Here is a 19,934-nt window from a genome sequence, read left to right as displayed (position 1 = left end):
CTTAGAATTTCATCTTAAGGTGGTGGGAAACCTTCAGAGGGTCTGAGCTCCTGCTCAGAAGGCGAAGTGATCCGACATGTTTTACTAGGACCCCTCTGGCACTGTATGAAAACTAGTAGGGTGCCAAGGGTGGGCTTGGGCCTCAGGGAAACCAGCGAGCAGAAGACTGTAGTCTTCTGCTGGAAGACTGGAGTGAGGCCACGGCGGCCCACGGTGGTGGTAGGAAGTAATACATGCTTGGATTTGAAGTGTATTCTAAATCCGAACAGATGTGCTCAAGAGAAAAACAATTAAGGATAATTCCAAGACTCATCTGAGCATCAAGGTGAATGGAGGTGTCAGGTAGATGAAGTAGGGTAAATGAACAGAAATCAAGGCATATTTAGCAAAGCCAGGGCACGGGAGTGGATGAACAGGAGACTGGGGCAGGGTCTGAAAGGACTGTAGACACTGGGCAGGGCCTAAACTTCAAGGTCAGCCTTTCAAAGACATTTCTATCTAGATCTCAGTAGTTCATAAAACCAATCTGGTCATTGCATTTCCTAGGCATTCCTGTGATTTCAAGGGCTTTAGCAGAGGCCACTCCGATGGCAGGTCTAGCCCTATGCATTACTATGTATTACATGCATTACATGTATTACTCCAGCACTTTGCATAGAGAGTAGGACAGAATGTGCTACGTATAAAACTAACCAGATTATGGCATACGTGAATGAATGAATGACTCGATGAGTAAAAAATGAATCACTCTTTCGCCCACACATGGTGGCTCTTCTAGAATCCTGTAAAGATATGGTGAATACAATGTCAAATGAGAATTCAGAAAGCACTGTATAGGAGTTCCTTTAATGATTAAAAAACAAAACATCTAATTCTCATTAACTAGAAGCACTTTTATTGAAAAATCAAAAAGTGACTCTGCCTTCAAACAGGTCACCAATAAAATCTTTGGGGAGAGAAAAAAAAGCTCAAATTTTATTAAGAATACTTTACATTGCCACATATTCAATATGAGAAAACGTTTTCTAAAATAGCAGCACCTTGGTTAGTTAGATCAAATGAAAAGAAACAGAATAAATATGATATAGAATAGTTGTTCATCAGGATTATTCCTATTTCTTCGGTAGAGCACAGTTAATACCTGGCTGTCCACGGAGATATAGAAATAGCCTGGTCATGTTAAACTGGACTTTGGGCTGGCGTTGATTCAAATCACCTTCCCACCATCTTTTACCTCTTTTTTCTCGTCCCTTTCACGCTGATGTGGAATCGCCCACTCCTCTCCAGGGCTGCTATGAGCTGATCTCTGGACCAATGAACCGACATGCCTGGGGAGTTGCATGGTTTGGATTTGCCATTCTCTGTTGGACTGTGAGTATTTCCCATCGCATGTTTTATTTCTGAGAGGATAGTGATGATGAGAGACCTCGAGAGTGTCCCTGGTTAACTCAACCACACCAGACTGTCTAGAAACAAGAGCTCAGACCTGGGGGCTTGTCAGCAGGGTGCTGGCACCAGGGGAAGGACAGTGAATTTCCGGGCGGAGGTAGGCGTGAGCCTCCTCTACCAACCAGCTCCTTCTCTGGCTGACTGGGGTGTACTTGCATCTTCTCCATCTCTCTAGATCTTGTAAATTCATTACAAGTAGATATCAAAGACTATCATTTCTCTAGATGCCTCCTGCCCAACCCTCACCTGCCTCCCTCCTTACAAAGGGCTGCCTTCACCAGTCTCCCCTGGTCCTTCTGCTCATCTTATCTGATGCACATGCAGCAAGGAGGGTATAACAGTGGGTCTCAGTCCTAACTGCACATTACACCTCATGGAGGAGCTGGAGGGGTGCATACCTGAGCCCCAACCTCTGAGATTCAGATTTCAGTTGATTTAGGGGAAAGACCCAGGTCTTTTTTTTTAATTTTCCAGATGATTCTAATTTGCTGTCAGGATTAAGACCCTTGCATTCAGGAAGCAGTCTCAAACTTTTGGTTTCAGAACCCCTTTTCACTTTCTCAAAAATTACTGAGGACTCCAAAAACTTTTTATCTATGGGGAAAATTAACCAACTAACCTTGTTACAAATTAACACAGAATTTTTTAAAATATGTGTTAATTCATTTAAAATAGCAATAACAAACTATTTCATGTTACTGTGAACAATATATTTCTGTGGGAAAAAAAAGACTATTTTCTCAGACAGAAAGTGACAAAAGTAGCATTCATTTTTTTACATTTTTGGAAGTCTCTTCAATGTCTGGCTTTTACTGAAGAGAGTTGGCTTCCCATATTTCATCTTCATTTAATCTGTTATATATGTTGCTTACATTGAAAGATTTGAAGGAGATCCATCCTACACACTGATATGTAGTTGAAAAAAAAAAGAGGAATATTTTGGTAGCCTTGTCCAAAAATAACTGAATATTCTTCTTTGGCACTACCGAAAACTGGCCAAGTAGTAGTAGTTTCTCAAAGGTTGGTTGCAATATGAAATCTGAAACTTCGTCAAAGAACTTTTAGGACTCTGTTACATTAAAGTACATTACATTGGTGTGTCTTGCAATTTGCACAAATCTTTTACCCATTCATGACTGGTCATTTGGGAAGATACTGGTTCACTGAATGACAGGATAAGCTTCCATGGTGCTCAGTCGGTAAAGAATCCACCCGCAATGCATGTAGCAGGATGGACGCAGGCACCTCTGCCCCCGTGACGCTTAAGGCAAGATTATTCTTAACAATCCAGTGTCACCTAGGCTTGAATGAACCTAACATAATTTTCCCCCCAACTACAATGTTTCTAGAACAATTCCTTATTTATTTTTCTTTTTCTTGTATTCTAGTTCTGGGTTCTCCTGGGTACCATGTTCTACTGGAGCAGAATTGACTATTAAGAATGAAGTGTATGCACCATACCACTCCCCACAGTGACTTTGGATTTGGTGCTGGAAATGCTGTCTCCTAATGTTCTACCTTTGTGCTGCCCGGGAACTTACGCATTCTTCCTCACATTGCCAAGTCAGTTGGTATGGGGTTCCTTTAAGCTCTCAGACTCCTGAAATTTTCAGCACATGTGTTTTCACCCTGATCTAGGATTCTGCAACATTGTTATAGACTGTAGGAAAGGGAGGATTTAGGATAGTAGATAATAACTATTCCCATCTTTGTTTATTTTTAATGTGGGGGCATAAAGACATTCCTAGGAACCTGTGTTATACTGCAAGCCAAGTCTGTATTGGGACAGCAAATCTGCCTGTATTTCTCACTGTTTTCTAAAGGTACCCCGATGGCACCCCACTCCAGTACTCTTGCCTGGAAAATCCCATGGACGGAGGAGCCTGATGGGCTGCAGTCCATGGGGTTGCAAAGAGTCGGACCCGACTGGGCGACTTCACTTTCACTTTTCACTTTCATGCATTGGAGAAGGAAATGGCAACCCACTCCAGTGTTCTTGCCTGGAGAATCCCAGGAATGGAGGAGCCTGGAGGGCTGCCGTCTATGGGGTCGCACAGAGTCGGACACGACTGAAGCGACTTAGCAGCAGCAGCAGCAAAGGCTTTCATTGTGTTAGTATTGTCCCAGTGAGAGAACTAAGGAGAAGACTGCTGAAACATATCTTTTGCCTTTGTTCTATGGTGGCTCCCACCTACAGACTCAAGTGATTCTCTTAAAGCTAGCTTGGGAACCCTTTATTATCCAAGACAAGGCCTGATCTTGAACAAACAGTGGTTGAAATTTCCTCTCAGACACTGCAGAGTAATTCATGCTGGTAACCTCAATTCTCCCACTAATTAAAAGTACGTGAACTTTTGGGACAAAGGAGAGACCTGTTACACATTTACCACCTTCAACCTAAAACTGCTTTCCAACAGGGAAGAAGCAAGCCAGCTGTTACTTAGGTGATTTAGGGTGATTTGTGCACTGCAAAATATTTTTCTTCTGATCTGTTTCCTTTTGTGATCCTGAAGGAATTTCTTATAACAACATTTGTCTTTATATAAATAAAGAGAGTTTTAAATATGTTCACTTCCTTTTCTTTTTAGCACTGTCATAATTGGTCATGTATGAGTCTAGCAAAATGGGTTTTCCAACAGAAGAGCTTAGGAGGCTCACGGGAATTAAAGTTTAGGAGATGGAAAATGCAGTATGGTATGGCTTCCCATGGATACTGGGTAATCCGACCGTACATTTAAATTGTTGGAACTTTCAAGTTTCTGTTAACATTTTGCTCCCACTACACTTCACCCAGAAGTGGGAATGGGGGCGCTGCTCCTCAAATCCTTTCCCCCTGCATCTCTGACTCCAACTGCTCAGCCGAACCCTCCATGAAGAAAATGTACCTGGCATTTCAGGTACTCCCATGCAGTAGCCGGGTCCCAGGCCTTGACTTTTCTTGTGCATCAGACTGAGCCCCAGGGCAGGGAGGGACAAAGCAGGGGGGATGGCACCTTGGCCTGCAGCTGGGTGGGAAAGCTGGAGGAGGAGCCTATTCCCCAGACAGGGGTCAAAGGCTCCTGTCATGACACACCACCAGCTTGCCCCTCCCCAGCCTCACTTGCCTCTCCAGGATAGAGCTTGGTGTGTCAAGATAAATGACCCCTGCACATGGCTGAGAAGTTTCTCTCTGGTCTTTTTGAAGAAAGGAAGAGAAAGAAGCTTTACTCTGGGCAAAGCTTTGAAACGCCTCTCCCATCTCCCTTTCCATCCTCTCTCACGTGTCTTTTTCTTTTGCCGCTAATTGGATTTCCCAGTGCCCTCAAGCCTGAGCAAATCCTGTCTCAGACCCACTCCTGCCTTCCCTCTCGAAGGCTTCAGAGCTTCAGAATTCTCTCTCCCTACAAAATTCCATTCTCCTTGTGACTTGATCTCAGCTAGGTTAAGGGAAAGCATTTTTGTAAACTACTTCATACTAAGGTGTGAGTGATGGCTAGTCCACACTCTCTTAATCTTCTCTGTAGATTTTTCCTGAATAACTTGAAATGGATTTTTGTTGGTAGAATCCAGTGCAGGAATGCAAGCTGGAAAGAGCTATTGTGGAGAAAGATGGCCCACTGGCTGCTCATTAAATTTTACCCCCTGCCTTCTCCACCAAGAAGTAACTAGAAAAAGGATGGGCTTCAGTTGGTCATTACCCACCACCCCCTCTCCAGATAGCCTCCTACCAAGTAAGATCCTGAGCCCAGTACTCAATGTGTTCAGCCCCTGGCAGCTGGGGAGGACACATCTTTCAGCTGAGACAGACCCGGGCCTGAGGGCTTCCCTGCAGCGAGTCCAGCCATTCAGGACTCTGTATTTCCTAGTACTGGGTTCTGTAGTTTAACCTCAGAGCAGCTCCTCTACCCAGTTCCTGCGTCCACCCTCTCCACCTGCCCTGGAAGCCAAACCCTGCCCCTCTTCCTTCTGGGATGGAAGTGGGGCTCACAGCAAGACCCAAGCCACACTGTTCAGGGGGAACCCAGACCAGTCTCATTAAGGCCCCCACCCACCCCACCAGTCCAGGGAGAGGGACGACAGCAGGAGAGCTGGGCTCTGGATTGCTGGCTGGAGACACACGCGTTCCTTGGTTGCCCGTCTCCTCCCCAGACTGTTACTCAGGCTTCTGGCAGGCTGTTTACCCTGAACATTAGGAAGCTCATTTTTTTTTTAGCCCTGTAAGTTTTTCCCACATCAGCTGGAATAAACAGGGACTGCTCTTAATCTACACAGCAGACCAGGTAGTTTCTGGCTACCCATGAAGGAAAGAAGAAATAGCAACCATCACGTGGGTTTGAAAGTTGAATCTCCTCTTAACCTCCTCTTAACTTCACTCCAATTCCTACCCCTACCAGACTGACCGACAAGCCAGGCTGTGTGGTTGAGGAATTGGAAGCTAAGCTGCTTTCTCATTTCTATAGAATGAGCAGTCTCCTCTCCTGTGCCTAGTTTCTCTTCTCTGCTTCACCTCACCCAGATCCTTATCACCTCCTGTATGTGAGACTCAATCAAAGAGGAAATGCAGAGGGAATTCCCTGGCAGTCTAGTGGTTAGGACTCCACTCTTTCACTGCAGGGGGCAGGGGTTCGATCCCTGGCTGAGGGAACTAAGATTCTACATGCCACACAGTGTGGCCAAAAAATTAAAAATTATAAAAATTTTAAAAGAAAGAAGAAACACAGAGGAGACTAGTTGTGAGCTACTGAGTTTGCTTTCACATGTGACATTTTTATCACAAAGCTCAAATGGCCACATCTACTGAGTAGATCCAAAACATCTTGGAAAAACGTGCATTGCTGAGAAGTGTATAGCTACCAGACCCTTTCCCAAATCACCCTCCCCCAAGACCCCAAACAACTCCAAAAACAGACGCAAACATCTTCTTTAAATAAGACAAATTGCCAACTTCTGGAAAGTTGCTGCCATGCCCTACTTTCCTTCTAGTGGTATCCACCCTGAGTCCCTCTCGAAAAAAGACAACCCCTGACTTCCAGAAGCCAGCCTGGCGCTCACAACCACGCCTTGCTATTCTCCTGCTAGACCTAAACAATTCCCAGAATATCAGCTTCAGATAATGTCTCATGACATGAGACAAATCAAGGCCACTTCATAATTCTGTCCAAGCACAAAGATATAAGGTCACTGTGCCACTCACAAAATGCCAAACACACCCTTTTTTGGCTAAAATAAGTGACTGCCACGTGTTTATACTTACAGCTCTATTCTTCCACCAGCCCTTCCCTGTGGGTCAAATGTGTCGATACGCAATTACAGAACTGCCCCTGCTTTCTGAGAGCGTCCACTACAGAGCACGTCCGGCTGGTTAAACCCTCCCCAGATGACCCACCCCAAACCCAAATGCTGATAAGACCTGGTCTGACTCCCTTTTCCTGAGACACCGCGAGGTTCCCCATGGTGTGTTCTCGAGAGCTTTTGCAATGAGTCAGAATCCCACTTACTTATCTGCAGATGTGTCCCTGGGCTTCCTTAGATAGACAGTCTCCAAATAACTCTGGCTACCCTTGTTTCCTCTCTGTGTGTATCTGTAGTTTTGTTACCGTGAAGTGGTGAAGAACACGAGCCTTGGAGTCAAAAAGCTGACTCCCAACCCCAGCACTTCATGACTCAGGCAAGTCAGCCTCTTAGAACCTGCTTCAGAAAGACAGGTCTCACGGGGGACTGGGAGGATTCAGCAAGAAGTATGTGTTCGAACAGCTAACAGCCTGTAAGAAATACCAACAGGAAGTTATACCATAAATCTGGTCTGAAGATCTCTGTTTGGCCCATAATCCCACATGCCAACTAACATCTTGTTACTTCAATTCAATGCGATAAGCTTACTGACCAAATATACTGGTCTAAATTCACTGGCCTTCAAATAATAGCTGTAAGAGTTTTTCAGCAAAACTCCTACTCAGTAGTGAAAGAATGTACTAGGACATCAAGATAAGGCATTTTAATGGGTACATCTCAAGTTTTGTATATTATTTCCAGAGTCCTGTATTACTGTGTATTATTATTCCAGAGTCTCATTAATACAAAGGAGATCTCTGCCCTTTCTGCCTTCACAGAGAAATCTCATAATCTCCTGAGTGTTCTGGGGGGGGACAAACAAGACAGTGGAGTCAAGAAACTTGGGTTCAAATTTTCTCTCTTCCTCTTACCAACTTTGGGAAGTTACTTGAATCTGCATTTTCTTTACAGTACTACATATTTACCTATAAGACTATTGGAAAGTTAAAATTTAAAAACTGAGGAAAATTGAAATACAGAGCCAGCATTCAATTATTGTGTCCCACCCTTCACCAACCTCTGGGCCCACGGCCCCAAATCTCTCTCTCTCTCTCACACACACACACACACATCACACTCCCCACATATGTACATAAGATTCAATCTTATTTGAGTTTTCTATTTCAGCAGCTGCCAGTGGAACCACGGAGGCTTACGTGTACAGCTGCACTCCCTGGGGGCCAATAGGCCCCCTCCTCTGCGAATATCTTTGAGAGACTGGTCTGGCCCTCTGAGCAGGTATAAGATCGTCTTCAAACTGAATTTGAAGCTAATGAAGGTGGCAATAGCCTAAACACTTAAGACACTAAGGAGCAGTATCTTGAAAAAAATTGAAAAAACTTTTTGGAACGTGATGAGCGAAGAACTTAGCAAGTGTCCCTGAATATCCTGCATTTTGTGAGACATCTTAATGGCTTTTGAGAGAGACTACATACTCATAGGACTTGAGGAAAGTGGACGTTGTTAGTCTAGCAGAAAATGTCTTTCCTCTCTTCCAAGAGTCTCTTCACAGAGCAGTTGGGGCCCCAGGAAAAAGCAAGCCCTCTAGGGGCTTGAATGGAAGTGAGTGGGCAAAGGGCAGAAAAACCAGGGAGGGAATCAGGGGAAAAAGTTTAGAGACTAGGTGAGAATGGAATATACTTTTGAGTCCAGAAGAAACCAAACTTCTCTAGCAGCTGGGACAAGGATGTAGAGATAAGAAACCTTCCCTAAAGAATAAGAGAAGTCCAGAGAATTCCCTGGAGGTTCAGTGGTTAGGACCCTTTGCTTTCACTGCTGGGGCCTGGGTTCAATCCCTGGTCAGAGAAAAAAGATCTCACAGGCCATGTGGCACGGCTTAAAAAAAAAAGAATAAGACGGGTCCAGATGGAGATAATATTGTGTAAAGGGACCTCCACATCCTCTTCTACCCTACTTCTCTTGACTCAAGAGCATCAATAAAGTTTGTGTAAAAATGTTATAAACCATAAAGCACTACAAAAAGGAGTGGTAGTGTAAGTGAGAAAAAAACCAATAAAAACTTTTATAGCAGTTCATTCTCCAAGTACTTGTGGTGTCCAAACAGACTGCACCCATATAATCCCCAGCAAGTGCAGTAGTCTTATCTACAAAACTCAGAAAGCTTGGCCTCTTTGTGGCAAATGACAACAAAGGGCAGGCAACTGGGGAAGCTGGGCTCCTCTGAGGCCAACCTTCCCGGCAGAGCAAGCGGGCAGCCACACGCCTCCTGTGTCATGGGCTCCAGCCCCTGGTGCAGGTACAGAGGCAGAGTGGGAAAAGAAAGGTCTTAAAAAACTATCTTCCACCACAAGAACTTTCATAGCGAGTCCTTCAAATGACCTGCATGCTATCTTGGTTGAAAGAATTACCTGAAGAACACCAATAGGCATGGGATGGTGGTTTCCAACCTTTAAAAAAATGCAGATGCCTTGTTAATAGCAGAAAATACATAGGGAGTTTCCTCGTTGTACCTATTGTATTTTGTTTCCATGGGCTGAGAAATTGTTCTCAGTTGGGATCCTCAAATTCCTTGCGTACACCATTCTCTTCCTTTACCTTCCCCAGCCAAGACCAGGGACCCACAGCCTCCAAACTGGAGGGCCCTAACATAGGCAGCTGGCAATTACAAAGGTTCAGCCTGCACAAGATTATAATTGAGAAATCATTAACAGATACAAACTACTATAAATGAAACAGATAAGCAACAAAGATTTACTGTATCGCATAAGATACCTGTATCTTGTAATAACGCATAATGAATATAATCTGAAAAAAAAAAAAAAAAAACCTTGCTGTACACCTGAAACTAACACAATATTGTAAATCAACTATACTTCAATTTTTAAAAATCAGTATGGAATGCTAGAGGAAGATTCTTCAGAAGAGACAAGAGGGTATGGGGGGAATAAAACCATTATTACAATATTTCTTTTCTAAATAAAGAAAAAACACAGCTTTTACTTTTCCCTACTGGGTTAAAGGTAAGCCAGGCCAGCCCGAGGTAAACCTGTCATGTCCACAGAATGCACTTTCCTTTCAAATTCTTCTTCTCCACTTGGGTGGTGGTGTTTGTTGTTTAGTCGCTAAGTTGTATCCCACTTTTTGCAACCCCATGGACTGTAGCCTGCCAGGCTCCTCTGCTGATGGGATTTTCCCAGGCAAGAATACTGGAGTGGGTTGCCATTTCCTCTTCCAGGGGATCCTCCTGACCCAGGGATTGAACCTGTGTCTCCCTCATTGGCAGGCGGATGCTTTCCCACTGAGCCACCAGGGAAGCCCACCCGGGTGCTGCCTGCTGTCTTTACTGGAAGCCCCCGGTCCTCCTACGCCCTCCTTCACCTTACTTGGGAAGGATATTATTTACACTAACTGGCTGGCACACTTCATGTAGAAGTTTAACAACTAAGTGTCATAATATGATGATGGATTGAGAAACCCTCGGGCACAGGTGCGTAACACGTGCTCAAGAACACCAACATCTACACTATTTGTGCCCATTGTCCTAGGTGAACAAAATATTCTTATTTGTGTTCTGAGCCAGCATCCATCTCCAATTACCTTCCTTAGATGTTCCTCCCACACCGCGACCCCTCTCCCAGGAAGCTCAGCAGTACCAAATCAGTGCCACGGCCCCACCCTCCTTCCAAAATCAAAGGCCTCAGGAGCCGTGGGCTCTGGCTGTAGCCCTTCCCATCCTCTCACCAACCAGGTGTGCGCCTGAGGCAGCCCTTCTGTGCCCATCAGTGATCACAAGCAAACACGGGAGGATGAAGACAAAAACATGATGCAGCCCAGGAACCCAGGCGCAGAGGCACCTGCACAGGCCTGGAGCTGCTCACAAGGAGGATGTGCGCGTAACAGCCCAGAGTGACAGAAGGCTGAAGACGGGAGGGAGACAGGACTGAGTCTCACCTGTTTGCTTTTAAGCAGCAGGATTACTCACATGAATACATCTGAAGGCCTCAAACTGGAACCAAGGAGGACCCTATGGGGCCTTCCCGGAAGAAACCCACCTCCATTTCCTCCACCTGCCTCTTGTGTGTACAGAAATTATAGCCTCCGAGGTCTCCCCTGAGTTCCAAAGAGAAAATTTAATCAGAGAAGTGAAGAACTGCAGACAGAATGGGAGGGGAAAAAAAGATAAAATTATAAGAGTTTAGCTATTAAAAGAAGTCAAGGAGTTTTAGTTCCTCCTCAAGCACTATATAGATAATATTCTGAACCATGTCCTTTGAGCTGTTTTGCAGATACTGAAACCCACCAGGTGGAAGCAGTTAACTCTATGCTGCCCACAAACACCTAGACACCCGATGTGTTGGAACCAGAAGGTTGATGATGCTGACTCCTGATTACCTTACCAACAACCAGTCAGAAGGATGTCCATGAGCTGACCACACACTGCAACCCCTCTCTCTCATCCTGTCTTTAAAAACTTTTCCCTAAGTGTTTGAGCAAGGTGAAAAGACAGCCTTCAGAATGGGAGAAAATAATAGCAAATGAAGAAACTGACAAAGAATTAATCTCAAAAATATACAAGCAGCTCATGCAGCTCAAGACCAGAAAAATAAAAGACCCAATCAAAAAATGGGCCAAAGAACTAAACAGACATTTCTCCAGAGAAGACATACAGATGGCTAACAAATACATGAAAAGATGCTCAGCATCACTCATTATCAGAGAAATGCAAATCAAAACCACAATAAGGTACCATTCCATGCCAGTCAGAATGGCTACTATCCAAAAGTCTACACACAATAAATGCTGGAGAGGGTGTGGGGACAAGGGAATCCTCTTACACTGTTGGTGGGAATGCAAACTAGTACAGCCACTATGGAGAACAGTGTGGAGATTCCTTAATCTGGAAATAGAACTGCCATACAACCCAGCAATCCCACTGCTGGGCATACACACAGAGGAAACCAGAATTGAAAGAGACACATATACTCCAATGTTCATCGCAGCACTGTTCACAATAGCCAGGACATGGAAGCAACCTAGATGTCCATCAGCAGACGAATGGATAAGAAAGCTGTGGTACATATACACAATGCAATATTACTCAGCTATTAAAAAGAATGCATTTGAATCCATTCTGAGGTGGATGAAACTGGAGCCTATTATACAAAGTGAAGTAAGTCAGAAAGAAAAACACCAATACATATATTAACACATATATATGGAATTTAGAAAGATGGTAACAATGACCCTATAAGCGAGACAGCAAATGAGACACAGATGTCAAGAACAGATTTTTGGACTGTGTGGGAGAAGGCGAGGGTGGGATGATTTGAGAGAATAGCATTGAAACACGTATATTACCATATGTGACACAGATCGCCAGTCCAGGTTTGATGCACGAGACAGAGCGCTCAGGGCCGGTGCACTGGGACAACCCTGAGGGATGGGACGGGGAGGGAGGGGGGAGGGGATTTCAGGATGGGGGACACGTGTACACCCATGGCTGATTCATGTCAGTGTATGGCAAAAACCACTACAATATTGTAAAGTAGTTAGCCTCCAATTAAAATAAATAAATTAATTTTTTTTAAAGTGTTTTAACTTCTTAGGCACTAGCTGCCTGGATTCCCTTGCTTGGTGCCCACAATAAGTGCTTCACCACAGACTGTTTTCAGTAGACTGGCTGTACCGCATGTGAGAAAACACACCCAAGTTTGGTTTGGTAACAAAAGAACAGTTTAAAAAAAAAACAAGAATGAACAACCAAAGCTTCTTCATATTTTACTACAGAGGTATTTCCAATGTATTATTAGTTAATATGCAATTTGTAAACTGCTACATCATACCCTACACGTACAAAATGATTTTACAAAAATGCCCTAAAAACTAGTAGATAAAATGTGTTCTCTGCCGAGCCGGGACTGGAAGGGGTGCCTGGGCAGGGGGCGCCTGACACAGGGCCACAGCCGCAGCCGCCCTCTGTCTGACGTGGTCCTTCTGCCACCTCTTCAGCCCCAAGTTCATGGCATCTTGATTCTTCACCTTTCTCTCCTCTTCTTCAGCCTTCCTCTCTCGTGGGACCCGCCTCTTCACAGACAACCACGCAGGATAAATGAGTAACAGAAACTTATCTTTAACCCCTTCCCCCTGGGACGAGAAGAATTCTGATTCTCTGGGACATTCAGCATCTTATTTCCCATGGCCTTTTTCATTCCAGAATATATGTATCACTTCAAACAGAAATACATCTTCTCCAATCAGAGTTCTCAAGTAGCCTTCATGGTATCTTTCGAGTGGTCCTTTCATAGTTAGTCCCAAGTTATCTACAGTACCGTAGTTAACCTTCATGATCAAAACAACTAACAAAGCTGTCTTCTACAATTGTTTTACATTCCACATCACCAGGAACTCTGCTAAGAAAATACCAAAGAGGGAAAATCAGCTCAAAGATCGGCCACAAGTTCTTAATGTGTGCTACTAGGGGAAGTCTCTAGATTACTGCAATCAAATATTCAGTCCCTCCAAATGTCACCAGAAGAGCCAGGGTCATGGATCAGACCAGAAATCCACTGTGATGTTGACATATAAAGGATTGTAATTCACAGAGAGTAATTTATAACCACAGCTGCTCAACCCATCTGTTCTCCAGACACGTGACACCTGATGTAAGAGATTCATCCTAAAGATAAAAAGAACAAACATGAATGATAAGAATGTAACATCTACTTCCATTGCTTTTTGCCTTGCCATAAAGTTTGGCAAAGGCATCTTTCTAAATTATTGCACCTGCTGGGCTTCCAACTGTAAAAGAAGTTAAGTTTTCTCATCTAAGGTTACAGACACCAACAACAGCCATGTGTTCCCGTGGAAGACCCCATGGAAGACCCTGAGAACCAATGATGAGAACAATCCTGCACGTGGTGAGCCCTGGTCTATAGAACAGAAGACTGTACAATGATACATGTCATCCACTGCTGACAGGCCCTTGGATAAGCTTCAGGGAATCTATGAATCCTCAGACATAGCACCCAAAAGAACTGGTTTATCTGCCAGGATTCCTTGGCGAAAGAGTTAATTCCCAGGGCAGAAACACAGGATGAACCTAAAACAGCTCATCACACCAGAGCAAAGGGAAAGAAGCTCTCAAAACAACTAGAGCTCTGTCAAAGGATTCAGGAACAGCTAGGAAAAGATAACATTTGCCAAAAACAATCCAAGCATCAAAAAGAATATTAACTACATTCAGAAGGATGTAGGTAGCATACACTCATCATTTTGAAATGATAAACCAATGCTAATTTTTTCCCTTTATTCCACGATGTGAAAATTCCATCAGAAAAATGACCTGGCTTGTTCAAATAACTTACAATGGGGAAAAAAAGGAAGGGGGTACCTACAAATTAAAAGTAATTTCACAGAGATCATTCAAACGTAATGTGCCAACCTTGTCTAGAATCCTGACCTGAATAAACCAACTGTTTAAAAAAATTTTTAAGCATTTATGAGATAATCAGGGAAATCTGAACATTAATTGGACATCTGATAACAGTAAAGAAGTACTGCTGATTTTATTTTAGGTATGACAATGGTGGCTTCCAAGGTGGCACAGTGGTAAAGAATCCACCTACCAAAGCAGGAGACATGGGTTCAATCCCTGGATTGAGAAGATCTCCTGGAGTAGGAAATGGCAACCCAGTCCAGTGTTCTTGCCAGGAAAATCCCAAGGACACAGGAGCCTGGCAGGCTGCAGTCCATGGGGTCGAAAAGCTGCTGCTGCTGCTAAGTCACTGCAGTCGTGTCCAACTCTGCAACCCCATAGACGGCAGCCCACCAGGCTCCCCCATCCCTGGGATTCTCCAGGCAAGAACACTGGAGGGAGTTGCCATTTCCTTCTCCAATGCATGAAGGTGAAAAGTGAAAGTGAAGTCGCTCAGTCGTGTCCGACTCCTAGTGACCCCAGGGACTGCAGCCTACCAGGCTCCTCCGTCCTTGGGATTTTCCAGGCAAGAAAGTGGGGTGCCATCGCCTTCTCCGGGGGTTGCAAAGAGTCAGACACAACTGAGCATGCACGCACATGATAATGGTACTGCAATTCTTTTTTTAAATACTTCTTTTATTTTAAGGATACATATTGAATTATTTACACATGAAATGCTGTGATATATGATTTGCTTCTAAAGAATCCAGTGGGTGAGGAAAAGAAAGTGAGAGAAAAAAGAGAGGCTATGAATTGATAACTGTTGAAACCGGGTATGGGATATGTCTATGTGAGAATTCAATAGACTATTCCCTTTGCTTTTGGGTCTGTTTGAAAAATTACCTTAAGAAAAAGCTCTGAACAAAATAAACTGGTTTATCTGATCAAATCTGGCATAGGACTATGGACTGAAGAGATTAAACAGGTAGGCTGTCAGGCATGTGACTCCAGGACTTACCGTCCTATATTCACCTCATTGCCTTGGTCTCTCTTGTGGAAGATCATAGTATATTTACCCACTTCAGGCAGTGGCCGGGTTATTTTCATTCTATGAAGTTCAACCCTGGAAAAATAACAGAGGTGTTTAAAGAAAAATTCTATTCCACTTATCTGCCACTAGGTACTTAAGAAAAAAGTCACTTGCAAAAATTTATATACATGTGCCCATAGAAAGTTATGACCAACCTAGATAGCATATTCAAAAGCAGAGACATACTTTGCCAACAAAGGTCCATCTAGTCAAGGCTATGGTTTTTCCAGTGGTCATGTATGGATGTGAGAGTTGGACTGTGAAGAAAGCTGAGCGCCGAAGAATTGATGCTTTTGAACTGTGGTGTTGGAGAAGACTCTTGAAAGTCCCTTGGACTGCAAGGAGATCAACCAGTCCATCCTAAAGCAGATCAGTCCTGGGTGTTCATTGTAAGGACTGATGCTGAAGTTGAAACTCCAGTACTTTGGCCACCTCATGCGAAGAGTTGACTCACTGGAAAAGACTCTGATGCTGGGAGGGATTGGGAGCAGGAGGAGAAGGGGATGGTAGAAGACGAGATGGCTGGATGGCATCACCGACTCGATGGACGTGAGTTTGGGTGAACTCTGGGAGTTGGTGATGGACAGGGAGGCCTAGTGTGCTGCGATTCATGTGGTCGCAAAGAGGTGGACACGACTGAGTGACTGAACTGAACTGAACTGACACATATATCTTGATTCTTTTGGTATTTTAAAAAAAGAATTTTCTTATGTTGAACCTCAGGCAATAAATTCATAAAAGAACCACACTTAACATTTACTAATGAGGTACAAAGATGTATCAATACACAGTTTGTTGTTTTCTAAAAACAGCTGAGAAAATACATCTTTAAAAGGCCAAGTCTCTCAGGATCCCTATTTACTTAGTGTTTTATTTTTTAGGGAAAGTACAACTGCTAAAGGTCACAAACCTAGATTCAAATCTAGACTTCATTATTTACAACCTTGGGGAAGTCAGTTCATTATTCCAGGCCTGGGTTTCCTCAACCAAAGAGCAATGGGACACACAGTTGATCTGACAGGCTCAAAGAAGACAGTCCATGTGGAAGATCCTTTGCAAAACGTAATGTACTCTATAAGCATAAAGAGGGTGATGCCTGTTGCACAGGTGAGTAAATAAGTAGTAAAGAAATTTCCACAAAATTTTTATGCTCATATCAGTTGGTTTATTCACAGCATTAGTCAAGAACCACTCTGGAGGCTATGATGTTGAAAACAAACTTGGGGGCTCCCTTTTACATTGAAGCCAAAGAGCAACAGGAATAGCAGAGTGAAGATCCATCACCAATGTAAAATTCTACTAACCATCCCATCTGGGAAGTAAAAAGGAGCTGGGGAATATGATGGATACGTTGACTGAGCCCTTGCTATTCCTGCCCTGCAATCTAGCAGGCATCTTCTGTCCACTTCATAAGCCACAGACAGCCACGCAGGCTGCTGATGGGCTGGGCCATGAAGTACGCCGCCCATCACTACAGCCCTTCCTAGGCAGCCTTTGGCCAGAGAGATCCGTTCCCTCCTGCCAAAAACACTGGAGAGACTCTCAGCCTAGACTTGGGAACAAAACCAACCTGGAGCCATGGCTTCCTCATGCTGAAGCAATGGAAAAGCAAAGGAAAATTTCTGGAAGCCACACATCTATTAATTCAGAACCCCAGCTGAGAAGTTTACTTTCTAAGAGGCAACAATAGGAGGATGGGGCAGGGTTGGGTGGGGGGGTCTCCTTAACAGAAAGACCTTGTTAATACAAGTCTGAATATACTGCCCCCAGGCTCTTGAAAAAAATTACTTAATTCTGGGAGTTAGGGATACCCGTAACTATCTGGCCACGAAACCCAAGTTTAGGAAAAGGGGCTGAGAGAGGAGACCAGGCATATTCCTTGTGAATCCTCCAGAGTTGGAAAGAGTCCAAGAGAATCTGAGGTCATGCCAGCAGCTCTGGGTTATGCCAGCAGCTGCTCCCACAGAGCGTGGGAGAGGGCATCCTGGTTTGCTCCAGGGTGTGCGACAGGCACTCCCTGCTGTGCACAACACTGGGAACTGCCAGTGTCACCTGGGGTCTGAGAGAAGGCAGAGGCTTAGAACAGACCTCTGGCCACTTTCCTCGGATTGTAGCTTTACAGACACTCTAGTCTGGGACTATCCGTTCACTGGGGAGACCCTATCTCAGTAGCTAGGACCTGCTGCCAAGTCCACAGACACCTCCATCAACACTCCTGGACCGCAGACATCCATAAGCCAGAACCGGACCACCCTCTGTCATCTCTGAACTGCCAGTGGCAAAGAGCAATTTGAGCCCCCTTGTTCACCCCCCTCCCCGCCCTCTGCCACCCCTCTAGGACAAGTTCAAGCCTCATGACCTGCTGGCCTGGCATCCACAGGAACCACACACAACTACGGCTAGCAGACCCCGTGAAGGGGACCTGTCTCTGTTGTTCACCTGAGTCTGAGGTCATCGTCTTCGCCTCCCCATCCCCAGTAGTTGTTAGAGAATCCATTCACCTTGAAAAATTGCTCTCGACTTAGGGCAGTAACACCCCCAAAATATCCACTGTAACGTAACCTGAAAGAGAGGACAGAGAAGGCAAGAAGGTTAGCAGAAGTCCTTTTGTTCTCTACAGCCGATCCAGACTTCGCAGGGCGGGCGTATTCCAGGGACACTGAAGACTGTGCTCTCTCACCCGTCCACTCCTGCTCCAGAGCCACCTCCCCACACTCCTGGCCTTCCAACCTCTGTCCAGACAGGCTCGCTAATCAAGGCGCCACCCACCTTTGGTTGTTCATGGTTGTGTGCAGAGGTCTACACAGGTACCTGTGCATGTACATTGTAACATCAGACCTGGATGACAGACCTCATCTCATGTGTAAATCCAGTAAACAGTGGTGTGCCAAACAGTTGTGGGTTAAGAAGAAATCTAAGGCTGGGTCCAGGTTAGGCATTAAATTTTGCGAAGGACAGGGAAGCCTGGCGTGCTACAGTCCATGGGGTTGCAAAGAGTCAGACATGACCGAGCGACTAAACAACCACAACAACAACATGAGTGAACAACAAAACGGTTTTTCACTTTTACTTTTTTTAGCGAGTTGGGTGGAGGGCAAGAGACAGGTCCTGAACACACTTTGTATGCAAACCTCCACTTTTACGCAAATCTCCATCTCAGAGCCTGTCTCCTGGAGAACCCGACATACCTTAATAACCCCGAGGGCTCCAGCATGGGCAGCTAGGTAGATGATAATGCCTGTCACAAAAACAGGGTATACACACCAATAATTAGGTTTTGAGAAGGAGACAAATTATGGTTTGGATAAGCTGAATTTGACGTTCTCATGGGGCTTCTGCCAGTGGGAAAAAGGATACAGGATCCAAGTTCAATACAGAAGAGTAGTTATAGGGATAGCTTCGGAAATAAGCTGTCGAGAGGTGGTACTTGAGGGCACAAGAGTAGCAAAAGTTGCCTGAAGACAATGCAATAAGTGAAGAGAGAAGAGTAAAGAGGGCGGAGCTATGGGGATACCAACAAGGAAAAGGGAAAGAACAGAGGCACTGGCCAGAGAGCACGTCCCACTCATTTAGGACTAATGCGAATCTGAGAAATAGAGACATCCCTTAGAACACGGTAACCATTTAGAAACGCAAATGAAGGCAGCTTAACAACTTGGATGTTATCGAATAAGAGAAGGTGAATATATGGAGGATTTCTTACTTTAATTAACGTCAGTTCAAAGTATTCCAGGACCAATGAAATAGTTCTGCTTTTCCAGATAAGAAGGAAAACCAAAAGGAAAGATCAGTCACCATGTAGGCCAGCAGTCCCCAATCTTTTTGGCACCAGGGACCAGTTTCATGGAAGAATTTTTCCATGGACAGTGCAGGGGGTGAGAGAAGGATGGTTTGGGGATGATTCAAGGGGTCGAGAAGAGTCGGACACGACTGAGCAACTTCACTTTCACTTTTCACTTTCATGCATTGGAGAAGGAAATGGCAACCCACTCCAGTGTTCTTGCCTGGAGAATCCCAGGGGCGGGGGAGCCTGGTGGGCTGCCGTCTGTGGGGTCGCACAGAGTCAGACACGACTGAGGCGACTTAGCAGCAGCAGCAGCAGCAGTAGCAAGTGCATTACATTTATTGTGCACTTGTTACTAATTATTATTATATCAGCTCCACCTCAGATCATCAGGCATTAGATCCCAGCAGTTAGGGACCCCTGATGTTGACACCTGCCACCTAACAGATGAAGTCCCAAAAGTTAATTTGTAGCTCAGCTGTTTGTTTCTATGCTCTGAGTACAGATGGGGTGGACCCTGCTTAACCCACAAGGGAAACAGATTTACTTATATACCCCCAACCTAAAACAAACAAAAAGAACAAAGTGCTCAGAAGACAGGTGTTATTGACCAAGACATCGACTACAGTGACTTGTTGCCTTGTGAATGGACACTGTTTGGCTGGGAAGGGATTCCTAAACTACCTAAAGACCAGCAGCTTCATCAGGACCCTGAGTGGAATCACTGCTCAGGCATAACCTGCAGAGCACCAACAAGCAGTCACCAGGAGGGAACAGCACTGATGACTTGGAGTCATCTATTAAGTAACTATTATCCACTGGGTGCAAAGCAGCTGGCTAAACACTGGAATAAGTGGGCCCAGCCTCACACGGTTGACAGTCCAACAAGAGAGGTGACTATTCTCGGGGTTCTGAGGAAGGCGACG

General features: G+C 44.7%; 3 protein-coding genes across 14 annotated transcripts in view; 1 reads left to right on the top strand and 2 right to left on the bottom strand.

Moving 5' to 3' along the window:
- UPK1B (uroplakin 1B) overlaps positions 1 to 4,016 on the top strand; it is a 29,498-nt gene extending 25,482 nt beyond the window's left edge. For all 5 annotated transcript variants that reach the window (XM_086404854.1, XM_086404880.1, XM_086404869.1 and 2 more), the window contains 2 exons: positions 1,288 to 1,371; positions 2,838 to 4,016. In XM_086404854.1, coding sequence (XP_086260980.1) covers positions 1,288 to 1,371; positions 2,838 to 2,888 — 135 coding nt within the window. In that variant the 3' untranslated portion in view covers positions 2,889 to 4,016. The remainder of the gene's footprint in view (positions 1 to 1,287; positions 1,372 to 2,837) is intronic.
- Positions 1 to 6,773, bottom strand: part of IGSF11 (immunoglobulin superfamily member 11) — a 260,051-nt gene extending 253,278 nt beyond the window's left edge. The window contains exon 1 of one of the 2 annotated variants that reach the window (XM_086404722.1): positions 6,683 to 6,773. The gene's annotated coding sequence lies outside the window, so the exon portion shown is untranslated. The remainder of the gene's footprint in view (positions 1 to 6,682) is intronic. The other variant, XM_086404733.1, reaches the window with a different exon arrangement.
- A 5,712-nt stretch (positions 6,774 to 12,485) lies between these two features.
- The window catches only part of B4GALT4 (beta-1,4-galactosyltransferase 4), a 30,836-nt gene continuing 23,387 nt past the window's right edge, over positions 12,486 to 19,934 (bottom strand). For 4 of the 7 annotated variants that reach the window (XM_086404803.1, XM_086404831.1, XM_086404821.1 and 1 more), the window contains 3 exons: positions 17,664 to 17,786; positions 15,153 to 15,257; positions 12,486 to 13,396 (listed from right to left, as the gene is read on the bottom strand). In XM_086404803.1, coding sequence (XP_086260929.1) covers positions 13,264 to 13,396; positions 15,153 to 15,257; positions 17,664 to 17,786 — 361 coding nt within the window. In that variant the 3' untranslated portion in view covers positions 12,486 to 13,263. The remainder of the gene's footprint in view (positions 13,397 to 15,152; positions 15,258 to 17,663; positions 17,787 to 19,934) is intronic. The other 3 variants (XR_015165168.1, XR_015165173.1, XR_015165169.1) reach the window with 1 other exon arrangement.

The sequence above is a fragment of the Bos grunniens genome, chromosome 1, assembly GCF_055505025.1.
Source record: "Bos grunniens cultivar Pamir isolate PY7600 chromosome 1, Bosgru_T2T1.0, whole genome shotgun sequence".
In the NCBI taxonomy this organism is placed as follows: domain Eukaryota; kingdom Metazoa; phylum Chordata; class Mammalia; order Artiodactyla; family Bovidae; genus Bos; species Bos grunniens.
Note: the sequence above shows the minus strand (reverse complement) of the source record. Positions and strands in the feature narration are given on the sequence as shown.